The 19,843-nt window shown below is 39.6% G+C and overlaps 1 protein-coding gene across 3 annotated transcripts in view; it reads left to right on the top strand.

Annotated features, from left to right (window-relative positions):
- Positions 1-19,843, top strand: part of trak2 (trafficking protein, kinesin binding 2) — a 97,339-nt gene that overhangs the window by 10,033 nt on the left and 67,463 nt on the right. For 2 of the 3 annotated variants that reach the window (XM_073046576.1, XM_073046578.1), the window contains exon 2: positions 14,481-14,819. In XM_073046576.1, coding sequence (XP_072902677.1) covers positions 14,765-14,819 — 55 coding nt within the window. In that variant the 5' untranslated portion in view covers positions 14,481-14,764. Of the gene's footprint in view, positions 1-12,413; positions 12,465-14,480; positions 14,820-19,843 lie in introns of all 3 variants that reach the window. The other variant, XM_073046577.1, reaches the window with a different exon arrangement.

Below are 19,843 nucleotides of genomic sequence, written 5' to 3'. Positions count from 1 at the left end.
ACTCAGTAGGCAGACAGCATCTATGGAAAAGAGTAAACAGTTGACATTTTGGAATGAGACCCTTCTTCAGGTTCTGATGAGGGGCCTTGGCCCGAAACGTTGACTGTTTACTCTTTTTCTATAGATACTACCTGGCCTGCTGAGTTCCTCCAGCTTTTTGTGTGTGTGTAGGTGAGAAAACAATTTAGTTTAGAATAAGCTAATTCTAGGAAAATGTGTTTAGATTGTGGAAAATGAAAATTACATTTTTTAAAAAAAAACTTATCTCTGTCTAAATCAGTGGTTCCCAACCTTTTCTATGCCCCACACCGCTAGGAAATGTTTGATTAATGTTCGCACCCCCTACAAAAGTAATATCACATTTGAAGATGAAGAAGTCTAATTTCTAATTTTTGAACCACAAATTAAACCACATACAATTCTGTGGGTGAACAAATTGAACTTAAAAAAAGTAAGCTTTTAACTCAGTGCATAAAATGCAAATATAAATTGAGCAATCAGATTCTAATTTATTCAGAAAAAATTGTAAACAGTAAAATCAGTCCCAATTGTGAACATAAAATTCAATGACTTATTTGCTCCTGCTTCGCATTCATGATTTTGTCAAAACGTGGAACTTTCTTGCTGACTGCAATCCGCAGGTCTGCCTGTGGATTCAGGCGATTCCTAGATTTTGTCTTGATTGACAAAAGAGAACTGAATCCAGATTCACCCAAGTATGTTGTTGCAAATGGAATGAGGACACGGAGTACTTTTCCACCAAGTCTTGGGAACATATCCAGTGCTACACACCAAAACTCCTCCAAAGTCTTGCTTTCAAATTGCATTTCAAGAGCTCGATTTGTCCGCAAATCTGTAAGATCTTCCTTCAGCTCTTCATCATCTGACATTTTCTCCAAATTGTAGGAATATGGATTCATGATCCATTCTTCTGAAATCTTCAGGTCTCCAGCAGCAAAATATCCATCAAACGATTCTGGCAGCATTTCCAAATGAGCCACAATTTCTTCACCGCACAGTAGGAGTTATGGATCCAGCATCATCAACCATCTCTTCTAGTGAAGGAAAATTTGAGAGACTGCCCCTTCCCATCCTTCAATGCCAAAGATGTAACTTTTCTTTGAAGGCATTCAACTTTTCACAAGCCTTCAATATGTTTATCCCTTTTCCTTGAAGAGAAACACTCAGGTCATTCATACAAGTGAAAATGTCAGCTAAGTAAACCAGCATTTGGGCGAATTCCTGTGATTCCATTGCCCCAACCAGATCACATTCACGCTCCTCCAGAAAAACTTTGATTTCTTCCCGCAGTTCAAAGAAGCGGGTTAAAGCTTGTCCTCGTGACAATCAACGGACTTCTGTGTGGAAACGCAAAACTGAATACTCACTTCCCAGATCCTCACAAAATGATTTGAAGATGCGATGGTTCAAAGCACGCCCCCTGATCCAGTTGATGACCTTCACACAAGTATTAAGGACTTTCTTCAAATTTGGAGGCAATGTTTTTGATGACAAAGCATGCCGATGAAGAAAACAATGGGTAACTTGTAAGTCTGGAATCTCCTTTTTCATCAATGCAGAAAAGCCAGATTTATTTCCAAGCATTGCAGGTGCCCCGTCAGTGCACACAGAACTAATGACTTTGATATCTAAATCATGTTTGGCAAAGAAGTCTTTCACCAGCTGCATCACATCCTTTGCAGTTGTGTTTGTTTTCAGATCTTTACAAAACAGGAAATCACAGCACCATCATTGACATGCCTCACTAATGTGATGAGTTGACTACAACTGGAGACATCACTTGACTCATCCAACTGAATAGAGATTTTAAGAGGACTAGCTCTGACATCTGAGATGACTTGGTCCAAAATATCTTCACTCAAATCACTGATTTGGTTGTGAATGACATTATTTGATAGGGGCACCTGTTCAAATTTTTTTCTTGCTTCTTTGCCCAGGATAATTGTTGCCATTTCCAGTGCACATGGCTTGATGAGATCTTCCGCAATTGTATGGGGCTTCTTGGATTTGGCCACTTTATATGCCACTTGGTATGAAGCAAGAAGTAGTGGTTTTTCACCAGAAACAAAACCTAATTTTGGAAGAGTTCCTTGTGAATCAAAGCGAGCTCTTTTGATTTTCAATGACCCAACATCATGTCCTTCAACATCAGCTCCGCCATGCTTGTTCTTGAAGTGCTCTTGAAGCTTGGATGGCTTCAAATTTGAGTTGGAAAACACAACGCTACGAAGAATGCACTGGTGTTTTTGCAAGCCATCATTTCCTGTTGTGCAAGTGAAACCAAAGCACACATAGTCATCATTCCATTTCCTTTTTGACAAGATGAAGGGTTAAGGGTAAAGAGAAAAATGTGAGCTAATATGAGAAAAACTATATCTGACTAAGTCAGGGATTACCGCTTTACTCAACTAGACACGCCTATAACAAAGTATCGCGAGAAATACGCTTTTGAATATTATATTACAACAATATCTGCGGTTACGCCAAGATATATCGTCAGGTGGAAATGCTACGGGTACGTGACGCGACTTATTAGGCTACTCTCTACTGAATTTACACACCTATTTCCGATGATTACCGGAGATATGAACTCCCATCACACCATTCAAAGTCCTCGGTGTTAACCATGATACCTCCTCAACTAACACAATTCAAAATTATCAACGGTTCAAGAAAAAAACCTATTAAGAGAAAAAAACCTTTGAAATTCAAAAACTTCTGTAATGCATTGAGACAAATATGAATGAATGACTTCAGCTGCTTTTTAACAAAATACGGCTTTAAAAATTTTTATAATTAAATAATTTACCTACTGTCTGTGGGTTTGGTTTTAACACAAACCCAAAAAGTCGTTACTTGATGGTTGATTCGGGATGTATAAAGATTTTGGCATTATGAGATGAATTTTAACTCTGAGATGTAACCTTCTAGCTAACACTGATGAGACTCCTCAACTCTGAGGTGTAACTTCCCAGGTAACACTAATGAGAATCCTTAACGCTGACTCGGGCAGCGGGAGACTGGAGTGAGTTTTCGTCTCTCTGGACTCGGGCAGCGGGAGACTGGAGTGTGCTTGGGACAAATGTTACTATCACTTCTGAAGGCACACTGGCAGCTGGCTGAGTGATGACTCGTGACTTGTCACTCAAGGACACAAGCCACTTTTTGTCGCACCCCCTGAAATTCCATCTCGCACCCCCTGGGGGTGCGGGCACCCCAGGTTGGGAACCCCTGGTCTAAATAAAGCACGGAATTCAAGAATGAAGAATGTATAATGAATCTTCATAAGATACTGGAACTAAGAATTTACCTTTCTTATAGAGATGAGGAGGAATTTCTTTAGAGGTTGATGAATCTGTGGAAATGATTGCCACAGACGTTTGTGGAAGCCAAGTCATTGGATCTATTTAAAGTAGAGGTTGATAGATTCTTGATTAGTAGGAAGAACACAGGAAAATGGAGTTCAGAGGGAAAATAAATCGCCCATGATTGAAAGGCAAAGCAGACTGGTTGGGCCAAACAGCCTAATTCTGCACCTACATTTTATAATTTTATGGCCTAACCATACAGAAAACAAATCTGGAGGCACTCACTGGGTTAGGCAGCATCGGTGGAGGGAAGTGAACAGTGATGTTTTAGGTTGAGAAAAATATACCGTGTCTGCATAAAATACTGGTTCACTTTCAACTGGAGTATTGTATCTAGTTCTTAGTACTTCATTTTAGGAAAGACATGAACTCATTGGAGAAGCTGCAGGAGCTTCACTGTAACAATCTCAGGCCTGAGGGACTTCAGTTATACTCTGGAGAGTGGAGAATCGAGAATTCTCTTTGAAACAGTATGTTAGAAGGGGATCCAATAGAGGTATTTGAAATCATGAAATATCCAGGCAGTAAACATTTTGTAAATCTGTGAGTAGTCAAGCTTTTTCAAGTTTTTGGTTATGTTCCAATAACATTTTTGTGTTGAATTTTGTGTAGTAATGCTGCTGTGGTTTGAGATGTTTTACTATGTTGATAATCAATCTGCCAATTGGTTTGCATCTTTAGTAACTGCTTGATTTCCTCCCCCCCCCCCCCCTTCTGTTAGCAGCCAAGGCTCAAGTGTTCCTTCCCCTGGTATATATCATTGCACCAATTTAACCTGCTTTATTTTTAAGCTCTCTTTCTCACTTGTGTGTAATCTCCACCAACTCTCCACTGTGACTTGAAGACACTTTTATAAATTGAGATCCTGGTGAGGGTTACACCCAAAAAGCTGATAACTGAATTCCTGGAGTGCTTACAGCATTCTCTATTTTTAAACATTTCATCCAGTTATTTCTTAGCTACCACTGGCAGGGTCACTAGAGCTTCATTTATAATTTTAATAGATAGTAGAATGAAAACTGCCATAGGTTGCGTGGGAAAAAGAAACAAGAGAAAATCTGCAGATGCTGGAAATCCAAGCAACACACACAAAATGCTGGAGGAATTCAGCAGGCCAGGCACCATCTATGGAAAAGAGTACAGTCAATGTTTCAGGCGTCCTGCAGAATGGTTTCGGCTCAAAACAGTGATTGTACACTTTTTTTTCCATAGATGCTGCCTGGCATGCTGAGTTCTTCCAGCATTTTGTGTGTGTTGGTAGGTTGCCTGAACATTTTTGATCCATTGTGAAGAAAGTACATTTGCTAAATTTATGTAGAAATTTGCACTGGAACATGTGAGAATGGATTAGACTGTAGATACCAGTTTGAATTCTGCTTCTCATCATCCAGTTAACAACAACAAAATCAAAAAGCACAGACAGAGGAGATACAATTTATCACGTCTGCAAGTTCTTTGAAAGTTGGTTCCCATTATCACCTCCCTTACTTGTCAGATTCCAGAACTAGTAGTTTCTACATTCTTGATTATCTTCTTGGTTGTCTCCACTTTCTCCCCCTCTTCCCTACACCTGGCTCCATCTCTCCCTTTTTTGTCTGCCTCCATTTATCATCCACCTGCTTCTCTCTCCCAACTCCACAGCACCCTGGCTTGGTCTGCCCATCATCTATCACCTCCTCTTTGATTCACCACAGCCTCTTCTGCTCTTTATACTGGCTTTCTTCTCTCTTTACACTTGCCCTGATGCAAGGTTTTGAATCAAAGCATCAATTTCTCCCTGCTTCTGTCCCTTCCACAATACTGCTTAGCCTGCTAGTTCCTCCAGTGGATTGCTTGTTGCTCGAGCAACTGCAGCCTCTTGCATCTCCTTTTAGAGAGCTGTCCAGTTACTCTTTACAGCCGTTCCTTGTTCTTTCCCTGTTCCTCTGAAAATTTCTTTTCAAGTATATTTTCACCTGAAGCCATCTATTCACTTCAAGCTTATAAAGACAAATTAAAAAAATGTTTTGGTTAACTGTGTATAATTCAAGATATGACAGATAAACTGGAGAAAGTTAGGATCTGAAATAAAGATCTTACATTTCTTATTTCATGTCTTTGAAATATCCAGAGTAAAATATTAGGAGCAAAATATTATTTGAAGAGGAAATGTGGCAACATATATGCATCTGCAACTTTGTATCTGTAATAACAATCAGATGACATTTTTATGAAACATGTTGAATGTTCATTTAAATATTTGAGCAGATAAGAGACATGAATTTTGTTTTGGAAAAGTCCTCACCCCATACTGGTACAAAATCTAGCTGCTTTTCACTTTTTGTAAGTGCATTCTTCCTTTTTCACATTGTTTAAATGCTCATGAATCACGTGATTGCCTAACTATAGGATGAGTATTTCAGTTCTGTGCAGCTGTTGGTAAACCTGAGTATTTTGTACTTTTATCTTTTAAGTCCTTATCAAAACTTTCAGAAGTCAAGGTATTTATGCAAGTGGGATTTTAGAGTGCTCCTATAAATGCTTTTAAGTGTGGTTATAAAGATTGTAAACTGTTAATTGTAAATTGTAAAGCAGTGGGTTTTTATAAAAGAAATGCTTGACAGCTAGTGAGAGCATGAAGGCAAATTTATGAATATTTTGATAGAATGGTTAAGGTGTTTCCTTGTGGAGATAAACCAAGAAACTTCGTTCTTGTTTGTAAGTACAACCTAATAGTTGATCACAGATTAGCACTAGCAGAAAATTTTTCCACCCTGTCACTTAGATAGATAGATACTTTATTCATCCCCATGGGGAAATTCAACTTTTTTCCAATGTCCCATACACTTGTTGTAGCAAAACTAATTACATACAATACTTAACTCAGTAAAGAATATGATATGCATCTAAATCACTATCTCAAAAAGCATTAATAATAGCTTTTAAAAAGTTCTTAAGTCCTGGCGGTAGAATTGTAAAGCCTAATGGCATTGGGGAGTATTGACCTCTTCATCCTGTCTGAGGAGCATTGCATCGATAGTAATCTGTCGCTGAAACTGCTTCTCTGTCTCTGGATGGTGCTATGTAGAGGATGTTCAGAGTTATCCATAATTGACCGTAGCCTACTCAGCGCCCTTCGCTCAGCTACCGGTGTTAAACTCTCCAGTACTTTGCCCACGACAGAGCCCGCCTTCCTTACCAGCTTATTAAGACGTGAGGCGTCCCTCTTCTTAATGCTTCCTCCCCAACACGCCACCACAAAGAAGAGGGCGCTCTCCACAACTGACCTATAGAACATCTTCAGCATCTCACTACTGACATTGAATGACGCCAACCTTCTTAGGAAGTACAGTCGACTCTGTGCCTTCCTGCACAAGGCATCTGTGCTGGCAGTCCAGTCTAGCTTCTCGTCTAACTGTACTCCCAGATACTTGTAGGTTTTAACCTGCTCCACACATTCTCCATTAATGATCACTTGTAATAATGCCATCCCCTTCTCTCAGTTGCTCCTTTTCTGCTGCATCTGTACTCAGGATAAGGCTTTAATGGCAGTTGGCAGTCTAACTTAAAGCTGCCTTACCACCACCAACTGGACTGGAGTATGGTGTAGCGAGTTGAGGAATAAAACCACCACTAGTTCTTTATCAACTGAAAACTAAATTACCCCAAAAGCTCTATAGATTTTAAATAATGAAAGACAATATTGTGAATTAAGTTAAAGTTACTTCCATAACTTCATTCCAGAACTAATGAGATGTCTTCCTTCTTCAAAGAAATGTGCTTCCCTTCCTTCGCCATCAACGCTCTCCTCACCCGCATCTCTTACATTTTGCACACATCTGCTCACACCCCATCCTCCTGCTCCATCAGGGATAGGGTTCCTCTTGTCCTCACCTACCACCCCACCAACCTATACATCCAGCACATAGTTCTCTGTAACTTCCACCATGTCCAAAGTGATCCCACCACCAAGTGCGTCCGCCCCACCCCACAATGAGAACATATTTTGAAAAATAATTAAATAAGTAGTGCCAAAAGCGAGCAAAAAATATTTAGGTAATGTTCATGGGTTCAATGTCCATTCAGAAATCTGATGGCGGAGGGAAATAGCTGTTCCTGAAATGCTGAGTGTGTGACTTCAGGCTCCTGTATCTCCTCATTGATGGTGGCAGTGAGAGAAGGGCATATTCTGGGTGATGGGATCGTTAATGATTAATGCTGCCCTTTTTGCTAGGGAGGCTAGTGCCCATGATGGAGTGGCTAAGTTTACATCTTTCTACAGCCTTTTTGGATCCTGTGCAGTGGCCCCTCCATACCGGGCAGTGACGTGACCAGTTAGAATGCTGTCCATGGTACCTCTGTAGAAATGTGTAAGAGTCTTTGGTGACATGCCAAGTCTCATCAAACTCCTGATGAAATATAGTCGCTGTCATGTCTTCGTTGTAATTGTATCCAAAAGTTGGGCCCAGGATAGATCTTCAGAGATGTTCACATCCAGAAACTTGAAACTGCTTACCCTTTCTACTGCTGATCCTTTGATAAGGACTGGTGCATGTTCCCTCAACTTCCCCTTCCTGAAGTCCATGGTCAATTCCTTGATCTTACTGAGTGTAAAGTTGTTGTTGCAACACCACTCAACCTGCTGACCTATCTCACTCTGGTATGCAAAATGTGTATATATCACCAAATACTACCTTGAGATTCATTTTCTTGCAGGCATTCACAGTAGAACAAAGAAGTACACCAGAACCTCTGAAAGACTACATACAAAGGCTGATAAGTAACCAAAGTGCAAAAGAAGACAAACCCCAAATAAATAAATAATATCGAGAGTAGTTGAATCCTTGAAAATAATGCCATAGGTTGTGTTTAACGATCAGTTCAGTGTTGTGAGTGAAGATGTCCACACTGATTCAGGATCGTAGTGGTTGAAGGGTAATAACTGTTCCTGAGCTAGGTGGTATGGGACCAATAGCTCTTCTATCTCCTAGATGGTAGCAGTGAGAGGAGAGCATGGCTTGGGTGGTGGGGTTCTTTGGTGCTTTCCTGTGGCACTACCCTTTGTTGGTGTGCACAATGGTGGGGAGTGCTCTTCCTGTGATGAAATGGGCTGCAACTGTCACTTTTTCTTGGCTTCTTCATCCTTGTGCCCTGGTGTTTTCGTACCAGGCTGTCATGCAACTATTCAGGATACTCTCCACTGTGCATCTGTAGAAGTTTTATAGAAGTCAAACTTTTAGATGACTTGTCAAATTTGTGCAAATGTTTAAGAAAATAGAGGTGCTGCTGTGCTTTCTTGGAAATGGCTTTTATGTGCTGGTCACAGGACAGATCTTTTATGATATTGCCCAGGAATTTAGAGTTACACTGTCTCTTGCGGGGATGATGGTGTTAAATGCTGTGATGTAGTGGTTGAAGAGCATTTTGGTGTATGCATCTTCACTGTCCAGATGTTCCAGAGCTGAGCGAAGAACCAGTTGAAATAGCATCTGTTGTTGATCTGTTGCTTTGGTGGGCAAATTGGAGTGGATCCAAGTCACTCCTCAGGCAGGAGTTAATATGCTTCATGATTATCCTCTCAAAGGACTTCATCACAATGGATGATAGTCATTCAGGTAGGTTTCCATGTTATCCTTGGGTATGTTTGGAGCCTGCTTGAAGCTGTTGGTGCCTTGGATTGCTAAAGCAAGAGGATAAAGTAAACACTCCAACCAGTTAATTAGCACAGGTCTTCAGTACTTGGTCAGATACACCATCTGGGTCAGATGTTTCTGCAGTTCACCCTCCTGAAGGATATTCTTGTGCCAACCTCAGAGACTGTATTCACACGGTCATTGGGAGTGGGAGCTCATGAAGGTACCTCTTGTTTTGTCCGTCAAAGCGCACATAAAAGGCAATGAGCTCATCTGGAAGCAAAATCTTTATTCAAGGTTCAAAGTAACTTTATTGTTATACTACCCTGAGATTCATTTTCTTGTGGGCATTCACAGTAAGTACAAAGAAATACAGTAGAATCAATGAAAAGCCACACACAAATATGGACAAGCAACCAAAGTGCAAAAGTCAACAAACTGTACAAATACAAAAACCCAGAAAAAATAATAAATATGTAAGCAATAAATATTAAATCTGATTGGTAGGCCCCTTTTCAGTGAGTTTAGACGTTGTGGAATCAGTTCAGTGTTGGGTTGAGTGAAATTTTCCTCTCTGGTTCAAGAGCCTGATGGTTCAGGAGTAATAACTGTTCTAAACGTGGGGGTGTGGACTTGAGGCTCCTGTACCACCTTCCTGATGGCAGCAGTGAGAAGAGAGCATGGCTTGCATGGTGAGGGTCCTTGATGATGGATGCTGCTTCCTGAGATAACATTCCTTTGTTTCTTGTAGATGCGCTCAGTGGTGGGGACAGCTTTACCTGTGATCGACTAGGCTGTCTCCATTACTTTTTGTAGGCTTTTCCCTTCAAGGGCAGCGGCGTTTCCATAACAGGCTATGATGCAACTAGTCAGTATACTCTCCACCGTGCATCTACAGAAGTTTGTCAAAGTTTTAGAAGACATGCTGAATCTACGCAAACTTCTACTAAAGTAGGAGTACTGCCACATCTTCTTTGTAATGGCAGTTACACCTTGGACTCAGGATAGTCCTCTGAAATGATAACACAGAGGAATTTTTATAGTTGCTGACCCTCTCCACCTTTGATCCCTGGTGAGGTCTGGTTCATAGAGTTCCAGTTTACTCCTCCTATAGTTAATAATTAGCTCTTTGGTTTTGCTGACATTGAGTGAAAGGTTTTTGTTGTGGCACCTTTCAGCCAGATTTCAACTCCTTGTATGCTGATTCATTACCACCTTTGATTCGAACAACAACAGTGGAGTTGCCAGCAAACTTAAATAAGGTATTATTGTCATTTATGCCATTTGGTTTTGCTTTGTATGAGGTGATGGCATTCAACCCTCACCACAGTTACTGCACATCCTTTTTTGTTGCAAGTTTGGTCCAGAATTGCCACTTCATATGTGAAGTCACTTTCCAGAGTTCATACCTAGACCTCTTGTACCTTCCTGGGTCACCCGACTTGAAAGTCATCGATCTAGCCCCTACGGAACCTCCAGGGCTCTGGCTCGTGAGCATTCTGAATGATTGTGGGTAATTCTATAAATGCACCTGACTATATTCCAAATGTTAAAGTTAAGTAGGTGATCATAGCAACTAAAAGTGTAGTTAATTGTTTATTGTTTTCTTTAAAACATTGTATCAGGAGAGTGAGATTCTCCTGGACTCTCCCTTTCCTGGAGGTTTGCTGTGTGAATAAAGACACAATTAATTACCCAATTATAGCTTCTGTGTGTCTGAGTTTTAGTCAGTTAGAACACCTGGGAGTTCATCTGACTTTATTCAATTGAAAATGAGCAAAATTTAATGATAGTGGAGTGCCTGATTGTGGGCAAGTGATCTACTGAACATGTGCATCTGAGCACAGTGTACATGAGCTGCACTTTCACGTGCTGGGCATTTTACTTGGGTTCTTTTGCAACCTAAGAATAGCTGATCAACCATGTGTAATATTTTGAAATCAATTTTCAAATGTGATATAATATAGTTAATTAACTGAGTTAGCTGTTAACTTCAGCAGTTATTCCTATCTCTAAGCTGTCTAATACATGATAAGTGGGAGATGATGCATGCTTTTAATATGACCACCAGTTAGATTAGTTGCTGCCGCAGGTTCATAGCTAAATACAGAAGTGTAAAACTTGCATTTGTGTAATTTTTCACTTTCTCAGGATATCTTAAAAAGCACATTGAAGCACGTTCTTGTTAAAGGAAATGAGTTAAATAAAATTTTAAAGATGTTAATTCGAAAATTGAATGTTTATCAAGGGCGCAAAGAAGGCTTCCCCATTTCTCTTCTTTTATACCGTAGAAAGGACACAGAACCTTGAGTTTGGGTATTGCACTCGAGTGTTGCTCTAGATAATGTGGCCGGGGATGAGTGTGTACAAGGGTTTAACTTTGAACTGAGTGTGTTATAGCTTAATGAAAACTTCCTGGGAATGTGTTTTGTTATCTTGGTCTGTGTGGAACACTGTTTCATTTGCTATATTCAGGTATGGTTGAATGATAATTGAACTTGAAGTCTCATTTTGTAAGGCTATTCTCTGTGCTGCTGTTTATTTTAATAAAATTTTCAAATATATGAGTAACAATGAATGCATTTCATGGTTATGATATTCTGTTACATGCAACTTTTTTGGTCAAATGACGTGTTGAGTGTCTTTTAAGACAGTTTAAAAATAAATGTATAATGCTGTAACTGCATATTTTTCTTTGTTTTATTTAGGTTTAGCATCACATCTTGTCTTTTTCATTCTATGTTTCTGTTCAGGATCCTATATGCTGTTGTCCTGCCATCTGCAATGGTTGGGGTGCTTAAACTTTTAGCTTTCCTTTTTAAAATTGTGCCATTTGCCTCGTATTATCTTTACTTGTGCTTTTCTCTCTTTTACTTTTCTGTGTAAAATTTTCTCTTGTATGTCAGTGCATCTATTTGTCACTCACCTTGAAGTGCTTTCTCTGGTGTTTGCAGTGCTGTCAAGTTTCATTTTCAAATTTCATCATTGTCTTCATTACCACAAGCCACTGGAGACTTGGAATTTTTCATTTTTTATTTTTGTTTTGTTTGAAGTGTTTAGATTTGGTTTGTGTTCAAAATTGGGTGGTTATGGAATCCTTGGTTATGGGAGAAAGTTAAGTCAACAGATGCATTAGCTCCCAGTGAAATAAACATGAAATCATTAATGGTAAAAATGTATAATACTAACTATTCTGTTACATGCTAACTAATTTATTTATTGTAGCCTGGTACCTTTCCGCAAAAATAATACACCTCTCTGCAAATCTTGTGTGTGTAGCAGAATGCTTACTATTAGTTTGAAAAGCACACCAAGTTTCACGGAGAAGGTTTCATTATCTGCGTGATTTGTGAAACATGGTGATGAATCATTGACTAAGCATCTTCTGTTCCTCTTTTGCTTTTAATTACAGATATTATAAATAGCATCTATCCTGCTGGGAGAAATATCAAGAAGACAGGAGGTAGATTGCATCATGCTCTTAGACCTTCGCTGAAATAATCTAAATAAAAAATAATAATTTACTCTTGATCAATTCCCAGTGTACTATAATATTGCTGTGATGTAGGTTGTTCAGGGAACTGACAAAGAGGAACTTGCAGCTGCTGCCATGGCCCATCTGCTCAACTACAATACAAACAGACTCCTTGTTTATATAAAAATAAAAACTCATTTAACACCTTTAAAATAGAGGTAATTGACTAACTCGTCCATCAGCTACTGCTAAGTGTCTGACATTGAATTAACGCACAGAGCTCGTATTGTAAATCTACCCTCGGCTAATGGCATCTTTTTCTGGGAAAATAGTCCCATACTCACTGAAACCTGCTAGAGTTATGATTCTTATTTGCATTGCCTCATAGAAATTATTTAAATAGATACTTCATTCTAAAAGTGATGGTTGCAAAATAGCCTCTATCTAATTTCCTATCTATTGCCATCTGATATACAGGGTAAGCCTTGTTTTACATCTGAAATTTTAGTTGTAAATTAATGCCAATCCCAGCACATGTGCCAGTTACATTTGTGTAAAGCTTATTGATAGTTGTCTAGTACACAAAGTGTTATCAAAGCTTAAGTTAGCTTTGCAAAGCAAATTTGGCAGGGAGTCATCCTCAGTGTACATTTTGAGAAGCTTTTGGATTTGCATGTGCATGAGCAGATGTTGGGGCTTTCAGTCAGAGCCAATATCATTGGCAGAAATGTCGTAACCAAACTTCTCAATACAAAATATCCACAACTGTGTCATAATGTGCAATGTTTATCAAGCATCTTTCAAACTCATGCTCCAGTCTTTTTTTTTAGCTATTTCTACCTTTGTTCCTGTGTAATTATTGTATAAAGGCTACCACCAGTGACTTCCTTCTCTTGCTTTTCCTTTTCTCCCTCAAATTGATTCTGCATCTTAACCTGCTGAGACAAGATAATTTCTCACTTTTGCAGTGATCTGTTGGTTTGACAGGTCTACTTCACCTCATTTTTCTTACCTCCCAAGGCGTTAAGTGTCCTAGATTAATTAGTTCTCAGAGTAAAATAGAGAATGTTCAAAACAAATGGCAGGCCCAATCAGTATTCATGGAAAGGTAAAAGGTGTTGTCTGAGGAGGGGTCTTAAACCTGCTATGTTAACTGTTTTTCTTTCCATTAATACTGCCAGAACTTCTGATTGTTTCCACCACTTTGTTTTTACAATTTCCAGCATCTGCAGCTTAATTTTTTTTTCTGGATCTTAACCATGGTCATCTTGCAATGATAGCCTTGTGCAGGTGATCAAATCACTCCCATTTGTGTGTTCAATTTGTTTATCTCTTTGTGCATGCTGCATACATTCAGGTAGAGAACTGTAAATTTTGTCTTTGCCAATTTGCATGCAGTTTAGATAATTCTTTGGAGGCTATCATCCTTTTGTAGTTTGGATCCTACTTATCATACTTTATCAGTGGCACCACTTTCTTAATCCCAACTTTATATTGGTGCCACATGGGTCACAATGGCTAGATTTTTTTCCTTCCCCTTAAGTGCCTCTCCAGTCAAATGAGACAATGCTCCCACTTATGATACACATTACAAACTTTAATGAACTGCTGTCATGGTGCTACTGTTCAGTTGCTTGTCTTCACTGTATCTTGTTACCTTTTATTCCTTGAGTTGAGGTTTGCATGCACTATAATGTAAAGGCAAAAACTTCTTAGCTTGGCCTCTTCCATTTTACAGACTTTGTAAGATGATTGATTCCTAAATGTAATTTTGTGGTGGAATTGTAGCTCCACCACAAAAGCAACAATTATTTTTGACTTCAGTGCAGTGTAATTCTGATGTCACGCATACTCGCTCGAGGACATATTGTAAGATGTCGTGGCCTCATTATATTGTCCACCTGTAAGTCTAAATTCATGAGCTTCATTGCTAACAATGTTGATGTCATGCTAAATCAGTCATGAGTCATGCTAAATGCAATTTGTTTTTTGTTTTTGCTGCAGGTTGCATTTGAAAACAGCGCATCATGAGTATTCTCTCTCTTGATTTTGTTTTTTGCAAGTCATCAGCCCAGCTTTTAACAGTTTCCTTAATTTCATCTTAACTGAATGAGATGTGATCGCCAATAGACTTCAAATGAAAATCCACTCAGCAATACTAAATATTGTATGGGATAATATGTGTAATCCTCCTCAAGCATTGAATCATTTCGTCAATATATTCAATCTGTTTGGATGGTGGGGGAATCTTCCAAGAGGGAATTTTTCAAGATGCCTTTGGACAAGTAATGCCAGAAAATAAATCCATGAATGTGAATCAAAAAGAGACGGGGACCATCACTGGTAAGCAGAAACTAAACTCTATCTTTGGAGGGACAAATTTTCATTTGTTTTAATTTTTTTGTTTCCCTTTTAAATGTAATATGAAACTTAAGAGTAATTGTAAATGACTGAACTCGGAACGATGTTAACTACTTTCTTCTCCAGCTGATGGTTCTCTTGTTTTCTTCTTTTGCCTACACTAGTGGTTGCCAACCTATCGATCGCGATCGACTGGTCGATCTTTGAGACTTTCCCAGTAGATCGCGAAAAAGAAATACACAAATACTGCTGAGAGATTGTTTCCGGGTTGCGGGGTTTTAGTTCCGTTCTTTCTGCCCAGTGCGCATGCGTGTAGCTCCCCCGCACTACACAGTGTACTTCAGTGGTTCCCAACCACCGGGCCGCGAGGAAACAATATGAGTCCGCTGCACTTTTCCTCATTCCCTGTCATGCCCACTGTTGAACTTGAACCCACGCAAGGTCATCAGTCGCCTAAACGCAGTGACACCCTCGCGCCAGGGATCACTGGTTGGCCTTGCGCGGCCGGTGAGAAGTGCTGTTGCTACTGGCCTGGAGCGCGAACAGATGGGCGCCACCTCTAAACCTGTTTAGCACACTGAATGTTCGTGGGGAACCTAGTGCTAAAGTATTCGCAGACGACCTAATTCGGGCTCAGGGTTTCATAAGTAGCAGACCAGCTACCTCACTGCAATCTACTGAAAGTAAACCCCTGAGCCAAACTTTCGTCGGCCGATAGATCCTACCTACCTACAAGGGGAGCGGCCTGCCCAGGGCGTGCGCCCTGTCGCACTCCTCGCTCGGTTGGTTGCTCTCTCCAGACTGCGACTGCCGCAGCCCTGGCACGGGGACCTCCGGCCCTGACCTTGTCCTCACCCCACCCACGACCAGCCGCACCTGGCTAAGGCGGTGGGCGGGCGGGAGGCTGCAGTTCGGGCCGGGAGGCTGTCTAATGAGGCAATGAAGCCCTCAAAACTGCTTCGACACCTTGAGTCCAAGCACCCTGTACTTAAAGACAAACCCACTGAATTTTGAGAGCGGAAAAAACATGAGCAAGCGGGACAGAAGCTAAGTGCCGAGAGCCGCGAAAACTAAATTGCGGAATAGACTGGACATAAGGAACCTGCTTCAAGTATCGCTGTGTTCCGCTCGTGTTTAGCCCCCCCCCCCGGTCGGCTGGTCCTCAAGAATATTGTCAGTATTAAACCGGGCCACGGTGCAAAAAAGGGTGGGTACCCCTGGGGTTTATACATTATTTCTACTTCCGGGTTGTGGGGTTTTACTTCCGGTCTTTTCTGCCCTGGTGCGCATGCATGTGACGAATCGATCTGGGGTCGACCTTGCCTTTCACTAAGGCCGAGGTAGGGGATCTTGGGCTTAAAAAGGTTGGTGACCACTAGTCTACACTTTTAGGCATAAAATTAAGGCATGAGGTATTTTTCAGGCAAAGCCTTCATTGTACAAAATACTTTTAATTTTAAATACAGCTCAGTGACATTGCATATTAGCAGATCATATTGAGACAAAGATTAGAATGGGAGTAGTAGTCTCCAGTGCTCCATTTAGTCTTTGGAAGTGGGGAGAGGCAGCAAAATAAGGATTTGGAAAAGAAAGCACTTCTTGAATCTAGAATTAAGTGAGGTAGTTTTAAGATTGGAAGTGTTTTAAAAAATGATTCATTCAGCTTTAATCGTATGTATGTTGAGAGGATCGGAGTTGACGTCATTGATGTTTATGTATGCTCGTGAGATACTATGAACAGCCCTTTTTTTTTCTCTTTTTTAAAAGTTTTTTTTAGTTTTTTTTTCTTCTTTGTTTTTTTTTTCTTTTTCCTGATACTAGATTAGTAGATTAGCTAACTTTCTTAGATAGATTTATTATTTTTTTTCTCTTTTTTATACTATATATTATGGAATATCTAAACTTACCTTGTTCATATATATACTATATGGTTTATGTTTTGGGAAACTTACTTATGCTGTATTCATTGTTTATGTATTTCTTTATGTATAATGGGAGTCTATATATTTGTAATCCCTTACCATTATTTGAATTGTATCTCATTCATAATATTCTAAATATTAATAAAAAGATTGAAAGAGAAAAAATGATTCAAATGATAAATCAATACAGGGACATGGAAAAGATTACAGATGTAGGAACCATAAATGGTTTGGTATAAGAAGCAAAGTTTTTGAAATGAGTAATGTTGAGTTCCAATGGTATCTAGCAAGGATAAGTATGATGGAATGGAGGATTTGGTGTTGGATAATTTGTGTACAGCAGAATTATGAAGGACAGAACTTAGGGGTGGACAACTGCTTTGCTAGAATAATCATACCTGGAGTTGACTTTTCCAGGATAGTGGTTTCTGCATCAGTAAGTCATTAGTGGATGAATAAGGACAATGTTGCCAAAGTAGATATAGGAGGTTCCCATTTTTAAAAGCAGGTTAAATTGGGAGCCAGTTTGCTGAAAGTTTACTAGCACGTCAGCCCTCTGAAGAATCAAACAGGGTAACTTTGTCTTGTCAGTGTCGAATGGAATTGAAAAACACTACTGCTCATCCAGCCCATGACATAGGGGTAAGAGATCAGAAGTGTCTTTATAGATTTGAGAAGTAGAAGAAAAGGAAGGAAAAGGTCAAAATCAGAACCAGTATATTTTCTATATATATTTTCTATTGGTGTCAATTATTAGAATCATGGGCCTGACTTTGAATCTTGAGAAAATCAATGTCAAGTGTCTCCTCTGCCTGACTTCCTTCTCTTAATGAGTGACATATTTTGGGGTGCTTCATGCTAATGACATTTGGGTGGGCAGAAGAAAAGATATTGCAAGAGATTTACTCACCTTGTTGGTATAATTCATCCGACATTTTAAAATTAAGAGATATGTCAGTGGAAGCAGCTTTTGATGGAGTACTTGTGTTATCATAGAAAGTGATTTTGTGGGTTGAAACCGACGTGCTTTCACTACTGTCTTGGAGCAGTCTTTTAAAGTGGGGTGGCCATTATTCACGACCTGCCACTGGTTTTCAGCTTGCTCCAAGGCAGCTAGAGACCAGGTTGAATTGCAGGAAATATAACACATGTTCGTGTATCTATGTACACAGTCCAATTGCATACAGTTGCCTTCAGATGGTTCTTATCATTTTTCCCCAACTGCCTTTTGCAACAAAGATGTTAGAGGTGGCCTTAATACATAAAGAAGATCATACACCAGAACAGCAGAAACTTTCAGTCTTTCTGTTGTATTACATCCAACTTGAGTAGCAATTTGAACAAAATGCCACAATCTCAAGAATGGTTTTGAAGTGATAAATTTCAGACAATTTATTTTATGTTCTGTATATTATAGATGTAATGAGTAGGATGTGCCTCTTAAGTGCACGTAATTACCAGTGGAAGGTGTAATTCTTGCAATAATCACAGAAGCAAGCTTTTCATGGTAGGAAATAATTTGGAGATATTCAGCAGGTCAGGCAGCATCTTTGCAGAGAAAAATGGTTAATTTTTCAATCAGTAACTTCTCATTAGAGAGTCAAATGAAAAGCTGATCAGATTTTTGAAGTTTATCCAACATTTGCAGTTTTTTTGCTTTTTATTTAACATGGGTTAATAATACAAATGCTGTAATGTTTAAAATTTTCAAGGTAAGTCTTTGCAGGTTGGCATTAGATGCAACAGAACTCGGAAGACATGAGATTATTTTTTGTAGCAGATCGGGCATCAACTATATAGTGGAAGATTTTTAAATCCAAAAGTAAATACATGTGTGGCTTAACGTAGAATTAGAGATTTATTGTGTTGCATGTGCCATGCACTTAATAGAGAAGTATATTTACATTGTACACCATTTCCAAACATTGGTTATGCTTTTGTACTCAAACAATGTTATATAACTTTTGACTTTTGACCTATTGTAACTTCAACTCCTATGTCATTAATCTCACTTTAATTCTGGAAGCAACTTGCTCATTTGGTGCAGCATAGTAGTGTAATGATTAGCACAACTCTATTACAATGCCAGTGACCTGGGTTCAATTCCCACCACTGTCTCCAAGAAATTTGTGCGACCATAAGGGTTTCCTCTGGGTGTTCCGGTTTCTTCTTGCATTCTAAAGGCATAGGGATGGACCAGGTTAACTGGTTACATGGGTGTTACATGGGTGTAACTGGGTGGCGCAGGCTTGTAGAGCCGGAAACGCCTGTTACGTGCTTTAAAAATAAATACTTAAAAATATTCTATCCAGGTTAATCAGATCTGCCCATAGTTTAGTTGCAATGTTGCTTAGATCTCTCCTCCACCCCCATTTTTATAATACAAAAGAATTGCACTGCAATAGTTGATCCAGCGACCTCCTTTTTTTATTTATTGTCCTGTACCCAGTTCTTTCCTGACAAGGCCATCACCAGAACCAAGTTAATACTGTCATCATTTTTCTTTGAAGATTTGCTGTGATGCGGAAGAGCTCTGAACTTAGCACCTGCAGAGTTTAGTCCAGCTTTACAGACATTCTGAAGTAATTCTGAAAAATCTCTATGGAGTAAACACCATAGAAATTGCATAGTACGGGTGGCTATGTGGTTGGAGAGAGAGTGAGTACAGCAGGAAAAACTTTGGGTTCTTGGTGCTGGTTCAACTGCATAGAACTGGATACTTGAAGGTTTACTGGAGCTATGCTGCCAGCAGTGTGGATGTTGGTACAGGTCTGGGGTTATTGAAAATATTCTCTATTACAGTATTGGTAGTATTCAAAGGACCATTGAGTATTGTAAAAACCAGAGAGTGGTAATAACTGGGGACTTCAACTGACCTAAAATAGACTTGGAGAATCCAAGGCGTACTGAGGGAGAGGAAGTTTTGAAGTGTGGTCGGGAGAATTTGATTCACCATTATGAGGAGGCAAGGAAGAGGAGGCATTGCTGGATTTGATTTTGTGGAATAAGGTGGGGCCAAGTGACGAGGTTTAGTTGGTGAGATTTTGGCAACAATGCTAGTGTTTCCGTGAGGCTAAAGCTTTA

The sequence above is a fragment of the Hemitrygon akajei genome, chromosome 5, assembly GCF_048418815.1.
Source record: "Hemitrygon akajei chromosome 5, sHemAka1.3, whole genome shotgun sequence".
NCBI classification, from domain to species: Eukaryota; Metazoa; Chordata; class Chondrichthyes; order Myliobatiformes; family Dasyatidae; genus Hemitrygon; species Hemitrygon akajei.
Note: the sequence above shows the minus strand (reverse complement) of the source record. Positions and strands in the feature narration are given on the sequence as shown.